This window comes from Chaetodon auriga, chromosome 7, assembly GCF_051107435.1.
Source record: "Chaetodon auriga isolate fChaAug3 chromosome 7, fChaAug3.hap1, whole genome shotgun sequence".
In the NCBI taxonomy this organism is placed as follows: domain Eukaryota; kingdom Metazoa; phylum Chordata; class Actinopteri; order Chaetodontiformes; family Chaetodontidae; genus Chaetodon; species Chaetodon auriga.
Window position 1 is genome coordinate 28,845,549 of NC_135080.1, and position 12,608 is coordinate 28,858,156.

Here is a 12,608-nt window from a genome sequence, read left to right on the forward strand (position 1 = left end):
CCTCCTTTGTGAAACGGGCCCCTGCTGTGTTCTTAATAAAATTAGTGAGGATGTTTTTTGTTTCTTTGTTTGTTTAAATTGACTCTTATTGCCAATCTGAATGTATTCCCAGGCTGGATTAATGTGCAGGTTTTCAAATTTGAGCTGAATTCTCAGGTGAAAAGTTGTGCTGTAGAGCACCTTGAGAGCTAATGTTTACAGTGCATGCCAGCCTTTGTTGTATGTCATACCTGTCTTTACCCTGTTTGGGGTCATCTTCGGTCTGTGCTAAAAGAAGTTGTCCCTAGTGTAGGAAATAGTTCTCATATTGTATCTGCTCTTCTATTTTCCAATATATGTAGATGAAGATGGGCAGTACAACAGCATCAAATGACATTGACCACAAAACACCTCTGTGTAATAAGAAGATAATTCAAATAATGAATTTAAATGATGACAGAAAGTTTTATCCATCTCCCTTGCTCAGTTGTACTGTGGGTCTGAAGCACTGTCTGTCAACCCCTTTCAGGCTTTTGTTTTATCCTGCTGCTCTTCAACAAATCTAAATAAAGATGACTTATTTATTAGAGATGCACGTATCACCATTTTCATATGTTTTTATGTCTGTGTCCAGAGGAAGATGGTAAGCCTAGAAGAGCAAACCCTCAGGAAGAGACTGAACAACACAATGAGCCAATATCATGGTAAGATACTTCTCAGTCATTCCAAAGTGGGCTTCAAATGAGTCCTGTCACAACGACCATTTTGCAATTGGTGTACATAAATCAGTATGCAACACATACGCAAACTCAATGGCCAACACAATGCTCACAGGTAAAGCGCACAGGCTACATCCAATTATATTTTAGAAGGGTGTTAAAAAATACAAATTCAATACTCCAACTATAAACTGAAGTAATATTCACCCACCACCACCCCTCTGTGATGTGCTGGCACAATTTACCACAACGTAATACTGTTTCTTGTCAGGGTTGTTACTCCATCAAATCTAAACACACAGATATGGGACCAAACTTCAAACTTCAAACTTTATTTATTTATATGGCACTTTTCATACTTAAAAAGCAACACAAAGTGCCTCACAGAGGCTAAAAACAACAGAGAAGAAAACCCAGCCCTCCCGCCCCCATAACTACATACAGAAACACACACACAGACACACACGCACACGCACCCATACGGATAAGATAAGTAGTAAGCCACCTTTGGGGGCCATCCACACTGAGAGGGCCCCCGGCTCATGACCGGGGGGCGCCGCCCGAGACCACCCCGACCCAGGCAGACAGAAGGCCCCACACCAAGGTGCGGAGGCCTCCAGCCATCCAGGCCAGAGCCGTCCCCTCAGCAGCGCCCCCATCAGTAGGCCAGAAGCAGTTCCCAGTGAGGGGGGCCCCCCATGAGGAAACGCTTGACCTAAAAACCAAGGACCCCCATGAGGAAACACTGGAGCTAAAAACCAAGGGACTAAGACATAAACATAAAATTAAATAAAATGAGTAAATGAAATAAATAGCAATTAAACATGTCGTTAAAACATGCAACTAATATGACAAAGATAGACATGCTAAGAAGCGTGATTAAAGGAATAAGGTAAATCAAACAAATCAATTGAAAGCCTGATTAAAAAGGTGGGTCTTGAGCCTCTTTTTAAAAACATCAACAGTCTCTGCGGCACTGAGGCTCTCCGGCAGGCTGTTCCACAATCGGGGTCCATAATAACTAAAGGCCGCCTCCCCGTGTGTTTTAGTTCTTACTTTTGGTATGGTTAAGAGGCCAGTACCGGAGGACCTCAGGGTCCGCGAGGGTTGGTAGGGTAACAGTAGGTCAGATAAATAAGAAGGCGCAAGACCATTAAGACATTTAAAAACTAATAAAAGAACCTTAAAATCTTTTCCCTTTAACCTTAAAACCAGGATCTCTATCAGGAGTAGATGTCCATTAATCCATTTACAAATCATGTAAATAAGACTTTTCTCATTACACCCTCAGATCTTGTCACATTATCATTGTTTCAGACTTTTTCTTCAGTGTCCGAGTAAGTGAACAGGAACAGCTAGTACCCAAATCAGCATGACTTTTCATGATGCAGATGTGCAAAATGTAAACAAGTAGGCTACAGACTTAAAACACAGAGGTGTGTATATGTTGCATATGTTCAATACTCAGATATTCAGTGACACCCTTGATACTTTGGAGTCAGTTTTCACCAGATTGATTCTGCGATTTGGAATAAAGCTGACTGATGATCAACTGGTGTTATTTTTACCTCATGATCAGTCCGTGATTTCACGGACAGAAACTGAGCAGCTGAAGTTAGAGACCATTTCCAAAGTGCATGCTAGTGAAGCTTTTGAGATTTGTGTCAATAGTGTGCTAATTTTTTCATAGACATTTTAAGTGAACTATGATTATTATCTTAAATAATTAAGTAGTGGTGGTGGACAAGAGTATGCAGACATAGCAGGGGAAATGATAGCTACTCTGCAAGTTTATGCAGAATTTATCATATGATTATTTCACATGCTTGATTACAATATTATGTTATTTTGTTGGCAGTTAAAGTTATATACTGTATGTATGTGTTGTATAAAGGCATTAGGAAACAATTTAATGCAGAAACTGAAGCAGACTTAACAATTTCTACAAGTTATGGCCACTTCCAGCATAAATCTGGATACAGATATGAACACAGATCATTTTGTGACATCAACAAATAGTGACACAGATAGTTACTGTCAGCGCATTTGCCAGTGATGTGCTGCACCTTGTGTCATAGACAGTTCTTTTGAACACAAGAAATTGTGTCAAATTAGCCAATATGGTGGATGACTTACAGATGATCCCAGGCTAACAGCACAGAGAAAAACTTCCTTTTAACAGGCTGAAACCTCAGGCAGAACCAGGCTCTGGGTGGGCAGCCATCTGCCTCGACCAGTTGGGTTAGAGAGAGACAGACAGAGAGAGACAGGGAGGGAGAATGCGACAAGAGAGACAGACAGAAATGCAATCACAGTAACCTTGGCAGTTCTAATAATAGACTCAACTATATGTATGCACGAAGCACAGTTGGTAGCCATTCATCAAGATCATCCAGAGTTTCATTCATATCATTTGTACGACATAAGGAACAAGCAGAACACACTGCTTCACTGGCACATGCCTCATCCCTAAAACAGAGACAGGCATTAGACATTGAGGAATGCATACTAAAGGCTAGAAAGGACCAGCATTAGGTCGAGACGGCTATTGCTGCATCTATGGGCAAAATAAAAGTGAGAGAGGGAAAGACTGGGAGGGGTTGGGGTGGACAGAAATGCAACTACAATAACAATGACAGCTCTAATAATAGACTTTTAACTATATGTATGTAGTATACATAGCATTGTATATCCATATATCCTCCTGATTACCAGGAAAAAAAAAATATTGTCCACAATTTTCACTTTTTAAAAAAAATTCCCCAATCTTTGTAAGGTATTTATAATACGGAAAATATTTTTTTGAAAACAGAAAATAAATAAATAAATAATTTAACACTAACCCTAACACTTAAATACTATGCTAACGTACAGTTAAAATAATTCAGGCAATGTTTTATTGTGTTGTTAAGAGACTTATCTAAAATATGCCAACAACATTTCAAGCAAAAATTTGCTTAGTACAAAGTATTGTGCGCTTACTTTTCCTCTTCTCATAAAACGTGCTTCCACTGATGGATGCCATTTTCCTTAATGAGAAAGAGGTAAAAGGTACCAAAGCCCCACCCCTTCACATTTGGTATCATTAAAAAGCCCTAAATGTTCTCTGTAAATAGCAAAAGGAGTTAATTCAGGTTTACAAATGTCCTCCACAAAGGACAAATTTGAGCTACTGGTAGTCAGGAGGATATGATATATTTATGTATGTGATGTATATATGTATGTATTAGTACATTAGACAACACTATGGATCTAATAATAATGGAAATATGACTAATAGTAATAGCAGTTGCAGTGGATGTCAGGCAGGGCCATGGCAGGAGACGTAGCTATAAACCACAATCCCAGTTCAACCACTATCCATGGGAACCTGAGAGACAAGAAAGTACAAAGACCACAGGAAAGTTGCTATGTTAGTAATATGCCTCGGTAGAACATGAATGCATACAGATGGACAGGGAGAGAAGAACAGAGGAACTTGGTGTATCATTGGAAGTCCCCCGACAGTCTAATCCTATAGCAGCATAACTAGGGGCTGGTCCAAGGCAAGCCTGAGTCAGCTCAGCATTGTCACTATTCATGACAAAGCAGATAATGATAATGATCAAACAAGGCTCCAATGAAGTAAGGAAGTTGCTGATTTATCACTATGTTGACATACTCTAAATTGCAACTACCTAGCAGAACACTCAACTGGCCACAAATGAAATCAGATGATGCTAAGGTTCTTCACTACTCCTTGTTCCTCACTGGCAGTAACAGTGCAATGCAAGAGATCAATCAGCTTCAAGAAATGGAGAATCTCAGTAATTTCAGAATCACTGTTTCAAAGCTACTGTACAAAATGAGAGAAATGTGGGGAGTTTGTGCCTTTAAAGGTGACATATTATGAAGCTTTTTCAATAAGTTACATAGGTCTATGATTTCTATAAAACATGTTTTTGAAGCTGTTTCTGGAAATAGCTTTTAGGAATAGATTCTTGCCCCCCTCTGTATCGCTCTGTTTCAGTCCCTTTCAGAATGTGCTGTTTCTGGTGTCTGTAGCTTAAAATGCAAATGAGCTGCTGCTATCCCACCCATGTCACCATGGTAACGGGGAGAGCAAAGACTCACGTAGCACTACTGTGTGAAAGTAGCGGACATGGCGGCAATGAACAGACCGAGTTCTTCAGTAGTTCAACCATACATACTCGAACCTGAATCGGATCCTGAAGGAGGGGAGGCTCCTACAGAACCTCAGAGAATTCATCAGCAGGATGCTTCTGAAAGGTTAGTCAAAAAACGTCTTTCTATCTTTTTCTCTTCAATACAAGCGCCGCCTGTGTAGGTGGCAGCGTGAGAGGTCCGCAGTTCAGGCGATCAATGCTCACCCTAGGAAGCACCAATCCTAACTTGTAGCATTCCAGAATGATGGTGAGAAACTCAGCCAAAAGCCTCTACCAAGCATTGCCACCCAAATGAAACATAATTCATACCGCAGTAAATGATATGCGCATGTAACGAAAACACGGAAACAGTGTATGTCCACTTTAGCACGTCTGCTGATTTCACCACGCCACACAAACCACACAAGCCTGGTACCATATGAAAGCAGAGTCTGAAGGTCCTGGTTGTTTATATAAAGAGGAGGGGGTTTCTAGCTATCACTGGGTTGCTGAGACATTGACCGGTCTAACTGCGCTGTTAGTTTCATCGCTCCATCTCATTTACACATGAATGGGCAGAGCACACACAGGCGACACTGCTGAGCAGCACTACTGACCATTCACCTCAGGCTGACAAAAAGTAGCTAGCTCGAGCACACACATTCAAATGTAAAATGTGGGTGCTGTTATTGGTTGAAAATGCTGGTATGCAAGGTTTCTTATTTCTTTAGCTTTATAAATGCTTGATTTTTTTTTTATTTGTTTGTCAAGTTACAGAAAAGAAATATGGTAATAGAGACATAAGCATTCATGGACAATGAAAGCCAAACCACATTCTGCTCTGACATGATGATGAGACAGCTTGACATAGAAAGCAAGAGAACTTAAATCCATTACGGACTGTATCAACTTCTGTGTGGAAAATACCGTGCCATCCAAGAGAGTACGGTGTTTTCCCAACAACAAGCCCTGGGTAACCCCTGAACTGAACGCTCTGCTAAATGAGAAGAAGAGGGCCTTCGTCTCAGGAGATAAGGAGGAGCTGCGGAGAGTACAGCTGGAGCTGTAGTATAATATGGGGAGGTGTAAGAAAAACTACAGAGAGAAACTGGGGCAGCTCCTGGAGAAGAACAATGTCCGAGATGTGTGGAGAGGTCTTAAACATATCTCGGGCCATGGCAAAAGTGGGGATTGTCAAACCACCACTGGAGATCAGGCCAGGGCAAATTAGTTAAACTTGTTTTTTAATAGATTTGACTCTGCCCCCACTCCAGCCCAGCCATTGGGGCCCCACTTCTTCACACCTCTCCAGGCCAGTTGTCTCCCCTCAGCTGCAGTCCTTAACACCTCAGCTCCCCTCAGACCACTCTGCTCCGACCCCCGTTGTCATCAAGGTCCCACCACCACCACCAGCTACAGCTCTGGACTATCCCCCACAGTCAACCCCCCCCCCCCCCATCACAATGGACCAGGTGAGGAGGGAGCTCAGGAAGACAAAGGCCAGGAAAGCCACAGGCCCAGAGGCCATCAGCTCCAGGGTGCTCAGGGAGTGTGCAGACCAGCTCAGTAAGGTGGTTCTGTACATGTTCAACCTGAGCCTCAGTCTGGAGAGAGTCCCAGCCCTGTGGAAGACCTCCTGCATCTCCCAGCCCATCCCAGGGAACCAAGCCACTACAGACCTGTCGCCCTAACCTCCCACCTCATGAAGACCAAGGAGGGGATCATCCTCGGCCACGTCCGCGCCCAGGTGAGCTCTGTGCTGGACCCGCTGCAGTTCACATATCAACCTGGCATCGGGGTGGACGCCGCCGCCACCTACCTGCTACACCGGGCCCTGTCTGACCTGGAGCCCCCCGGGAGCACGTTGAGAGTCATGTTTTTTGACTTCTCCAGTGTTTTCAACACCATCCAGCCTTCAATGCTGCGGGGGAAAATGGAGGCGGCTGGTGTGGACCAACAGCTGGCTGCATGGATCATCGACTACCTCACTGACAGACCACAGTATGTGAGACTACAGCTGCTGTGTCAGATGTGGTAGTCAGCAGCACAGGGCCCCCCCAGGGAAAGGTGCTGTCACCGTTCCTTATCGCCCTCTACACCTCGGACTTCATGTACAACTCCACCCTCTGTCATCTGCAGAAATTCTCTGATGACAGTGCCATTGTTGGCTGTGTGTCAGAGGAGAATGAGCAGGAGTACAGGGGGGTCATCACGGACTTTGTGGACTGGTGTCAGCAGAACCACCTGATCCTAAACACCAGCAAGACCAAGGAGATGATTATTGATTTCCGAAGGAAACCTTCGCCTCACACACCTGTGAACATCCAGGGCTCAGGCATTGACATGGTGGACTCATTTAAGTACCTGGGTGTTCACCTCAACAATAAACTGGACTGGACAGACAATACTAACGCCCTGTACAGGAAGGGCCAGAGTCGCCTACACCTGCTGAGGAGACTGAGGTCCTTTGGTGTGTGCAGGGCTCTACTCCTGACTTTCTATGACACTGTGGTGGCCTCTACAGTGTTTTATGCCATAGTGTGCTGGGGAGGGGGCAGCACTGACAGAGACAGGAAGAGACTGAACAAACTGGTTAAGAGAGCCAGCTCTGTCCTGGACTGCCCACTGGACTCCATCGAGGAGGTGGCAGACAGAAGGATGTTTGGCAAGCTGACATCCATCATAGACAACTCCTCCCACCCCCTGCACAACACTGTGAGGACCCTGAGCAGCTCCTTCAGCACAAGACCTTTACATCCCCAGTGCAGGAAGGAGGGCTACCGCAGGCACTCTGTCTTGTTGCTGCTGTAACATGTGAATTTCCCCCATTGTGGGATAAATAAAGTCTATCTTATCTTAAGACATTTGGTTTATGGACCCTGTTAATGAAACAGTTAAAAGGGTTGATGAACACTATAGTATAGCGCTTCCCTTGAGAAACAAATATCAAAATGCCTTACAACTGCAGCATAGTTGTCCAGGGAGCAGAAAACCATGTATATTTTGACCATGAACTTTTGTTGTCTATGACAAATGAACAAGAAGTGGAATTTTATGTTTAAGGCTCCCAGCATCTCATCGTCCTTGATTGATGTCAGCTTGGCTTACATCGTCCTCTCACCCACCTCCTCAACTGGGTCCAGAGGCCAGTTCAGGACAGAGCAGACTTTTCTGACCAGTCTGTTCAGTTTTCTCTGTCCCTCTCAGAACTTCCACAGTCCCAGCAGACGACTGTGTAGAAGATTGCAGATGCCACCACAGTATCATAAACTGTGCCAAATAACCTCCTGCACACTCCAAAGGACCTCAGTCTTCTCAGCAGATGGAGTCGACTTTGGCCCATTTTATACAGGACGCATGTGTTGTTAGTCAAGTCTAGTTTGTAGTTGAGGTTGAGGCACCATCCTGTCGAAGTTTGTCACCATCTCCTTTGTCTTGCTGGTGTTTATGTGCAGGTGGTTCAGTTCACACCATTTGACAAAGTCGGCGGCGACCTCCCTGTATTCCAGTTCGAATGAAGTCTAAAGTCTGATGATACAAGGGGGTTAAGTGGTGTGAGGATGGTGCTGCTGGTGTCAGGGATGGCCCAGTCGAGAAGGAGGGGGTTTGGAGAAGTAATGCCGTCGGGTCTGGGCTCTGGTGGGTTGTTGGGGGAGGGAATGGGGGTAGAATCAAATCTGCTGAAAACGATTCAGCTCATTTGTTCATTCCAAGTCTCCAGATTCTGGTTCCTTCCCACTGTCACTGGTGTGGCCAGAGATGGTTTCAGGCCTCAGGATATACATATATATATATATATATATACTTGAGTAGTTGATTCTATTTTGGATTCCTTTTTATTTGTTCTTTTTCTACATGTCTTTCGTAATTCTTGCTGTTATTACTGTCTGTAACAACGTAATTTCCCCAGCATGGAATCAATAAATTTGTATCCTGTCTTACTGTACAGATACTCAACAATTCTTGGCAACGGCAATGAAGAAATACTTCCTTTTAACAGGCAGGAACCTTGACCAGAACCAGGCTCTGGGTGGACAGACATCTGCCTCAACTGTTGGGTTTAGAGAGACATAGAGAGAGACAGAAAAAGACAGATATTACACACCTAAACAATTAAAAGTGGTTCTGGTCTTTTCCAGGTTTGGTGGGAAAGCAAGAACTAGACTTTTGAATGAATTGTAATTGAGTTTAGAGTTGATTGATAGGCTTGAGTCAAAAAAAATGTCTGCAATACTACTACCGTACTAAATTATTGAACACATATAACACACTAAACTGACTGGAACTGCCGCTCTTTGGCAAGGCATCTGATGTTGGATGGTAGTGATGATACTGCTACTCACAGCTGGTTTTCCAGGGTTGATAGATAGATAGATAGATAGATAGATAGATAGATAGATAGACAGATACTTTATTCATCCCCAAGGGAAATTCACAAGTTCCAGCATATTCCACAATGCAATAAATAAATAAATAATCAGAAATAAATAATATAATAATAAATAATCTAAAAGCACAGCAAGCAAGGAGTTATAAGTCAAAGGTAAAAAATGTAAAAATGTCCACGTCCAGTGCAATAGGTCTAAAAGTACAGATGTCTAGTGCAAACAGAATTAAAAGTAAAAATGTTGAGTGCAAACAGAATTAAAGGTAAAAAATGTCCAAGTGGAAAGCAAGTTTAAACGTCAAGTGTTTAAATGAGTTTACATGAGATGTCCAGAGTTTAAATGTCCAGAGCAAACAAAATGCAAGTTAAGGTGCATGTTGAACAGAGTGTTGTACAGATGACAATGAGAGCACTGGGGAATGTTGACATTAATCTTTAACAAACATTAACTCCCTGAGTGGAGTTAAAGAGCGCGTGGCGTGGGGGAGGAACGACCTCCTCAGTCTGTCAGTGGAGCAGGACAGTGACAGCAGCCTGTCACTGAAGCTGCTCCTCTGCCTGGAGATGACGCTGTGCAGCGGATGCAGTGGATTGTCCATGATTGACAGGAGCCTGCTCAGCGCCTGTCGTTCTGCCACAAATGTCAGCCTGTCCAGCACTGTCCAGCACACCCACAACAGAGCCCGCCTTCCTCACCAGTTTGTCCAGATGTGTAGCATCCCTCTATTTGATGGCACTTGCTACCACAGTCTGGTAGAACATCTGCAGCATCTTTTTGCAGATGTTGAAGGACGCCAGCCTTCTGAGGAAGTACAGTCCGCTCTGTCCTCTCCTGCACAGAGCATCTGTGTTGGCAGTCCAGTCCAGTCCAGTCCAGCAGAAGTCCGCTGTGTACAGGGTGAACAGGACTGGAGAGAACACGGTCCCCTGCAGTGCTCCTGTGCTGCAAACCACGGTGTCAGACCTGCTGTCCTCCAGTCTCATATACTGAGGTCTGCCTGTCAGATAGTCTGTAATCCAGACCATCAGGTATGAGCCTACGTCCATCTCTGTCAGTTTATCTCTGAGGAACAGAGGCTGGATGGTGTTGAAGGCGCTGGAGGAGTCCAAAAATGTAATCCTCACTGCGCTGCTGTCCAGATGGGAGAGGGATTGGTGTAGCAAGTAGACAATGGCGTCCTCCACTCCCACCTTCTCCTGGTAAGCACACTGCAAAGGGTCAAGGCTGTGGCGTACCTGAGGCCTCAGGTGGTGTAGCAGCAGCCGCTACATGGTCTTCATTACGTGTGATGTCAGGGCGACTGGCCTGAAGTCATTCGGCTGCTCAGGTTTTGGTCTCTTTGGGACTGGGATGATGCAGGATGTTTTCCATAGCTGAGGGACCCTCCCTTGCTCCAGGCTCAGGTTGAAGATGCACTGTAGGGAGTCTCCCAGCTCCAAAGGCTTGTATCTCCACTTTCTCACTAGCCCCTTAGCCTTTAGCTTAGCGCCGCCTCTGCAGCCTCGATACAGCCTCCTCACTTGGTCAGGTAACTGGGGGACCACACCGGCATGGGACTTTGTTCGTACAGCAAGCAGTTGGTTCCTCAAAAAAACGAGTTTAGGCTTGTTAAAATCCATATCCATAGGATAGATGTTAATCAGTGACCAAAAATAGAGCACTGAAAGCTCTAAAAGTACAAAAAAAGTACAAAATAGCACACACCACACAAACGGAGCTGCTGGAAAGGCTGCCACTCACGACGGTGCTGTTTTCCATCAGTCAGTCTGTTGAAGAGAACCGAGCCTTTGCAACCCACTACTGTTGAAAAGGTTGCTAAGTTTGCTGGCTTGAAGTTAGCTATTCATATACCATAGAAAGTGGGGGACAAAAAGCAGAAGAAGTTTCAGAAATTAGAAGTGATGCTCCTCTCCTATCCCTGTCAGACTTAGTAGTGTGGAAGTCTGTGGAAGTCTATCACCATCTCCTTTGTCTTGCTGGCGTTTATGTGCAGGTGTTCAATTCGCACCATTTGACAAAGTTGGTGATGGCCTTCCTGTAAGAACGTCTGGATGTGACAGATGTCAGTGTTGTGTCTGAAGTCCAATGTATACAGTGTGAAGAGGAAAGGAGAGAGCAGTGTATCTTGTGGAGCACCCGTGCTGCAAACCACCACATCAGACACACAGTCATGAGGCCTCACATACTGCAGTCTGTTGGTGAGGTAGATGGTAGTCCACACAGCAAGGTGGCAGTCTGCTTCAACTCCTTCCAGCTTCTCCCTGTGCAGTGATGGTTGGATTGTGTTGAAAGCCCTGGAGAAATCAAAAAGCATTACCCTTGCTGTGCTCCATGTGTTCTTCAGGTGGGAAAGAGATCAGTGGAGCAGGTCGATGACTGTGTTTTCCACACCAATACCTGGTCGATATGCGAACTGTAGGGGGTCCAGCTCACAACTCACCAGGTGACAGAGATGGTTCAGTGTGATCCGGGGGTAGAATCAAATCTGGCGGAGACCCGATTCATTTCATTTGCCAGTTCCCGGTCTCCACATCCAGATTCAGGGCCCCTCCCGCTGTCACTGCTGTGGCCTTAGATCAGACATGTCAAACCTATTCCACAAAGGGCCATGTGGCTGCAGGTTTTTCCTCCAACCAATCAAGAGCATGCAGTCTGACCAATCAGCTGTCTGAAGACTGAGATCAGCTGATGAAATGAGTCAAGTCTGATGTGCTGCTGCTTGGTTGGAAAGAAAACCTTCAGCCACTCGGCCCTTGGTGGAATAGGTTTGACATATGTGCCTTAGATAGTTTTCAGGCCTCTCCAAACCCCTCTGCCATTGTTCCCCAGAAAGTGCTCCTCCAGCTTCCACGTATAACTGTTGTTACCTCTCCTAATCTCCTCTTTCAGCTTCCTCTGCACCCTCCCCAGCTCATTTTTGTCCCCAGATCTAAAAACCCTCTTCTTTTCATTCAATTGGACTTTTAGTTACCAGGGTTTGTTTGTTGTTTGGTAAGCACTGTACCTTCCTGGTAAGCAGTGTTTTCCACACAGAAGTTGATGTAGTCCATAATGCAGGATGTCAAACTGTCAATGTCCTCCCCGTGTTGACTGCACAACACTTCCCAGTCAGTGGTGTCAAAGCAATCCCTCAGTGCCATACTGGACTCCTCTGACCATCTTCTCAAATGGTTGGTATTGTTTATTCAGCAAATGGTGAACTAGGTTGTGATCAGAAAGGAACAGCAGGGGAGGGGTGAAGAACTGTAAGCATCCTTTGTATTTGCATAGAGTAAGTCCAGTGTTCTATTGTCTCTTGTGTGGCATTTAACATACTGGGTGAAAGTGGGGAGAATTGTGAACTTGGAAGCATAATTGAAGTCTCCAGAGATGAGGAG

General features: G+C 44.7%; 1 protein-coding gene across 7 annotated transcripts in view; it reads left to right on the forward strand.

Moving 5' to 3' along the window:
- The window catches only part of cuedc1b (CUE domain containing 1b), an 85,943-nt gene that overhangs the window by 50,473 nt on the left and 22,862 nt on the right, over nucleotides 1-12,608 (forward strand). For 5 of the 7 annotated variants that reach the window (XM_076734842.1, XM_076734841.1, XM_076734845.1 and 2 more), the window contains exon 9: nucleotides 614-683. The exons of 1 other annotated variant lie outside the window; for it this stretch is intronic. In XM_076734842.1, coding sequence (XP_076590957.1) covers nucleotides 614-683 — 70 coding nt within the window. Of the gene's footprint in view, nucleotides 1-613; nucleotides 695-12,608 lie in introns of all 7 variants that reach the window. One more of the 7 variants, XM_076734844.1, reaches the window with a different exon arrangement.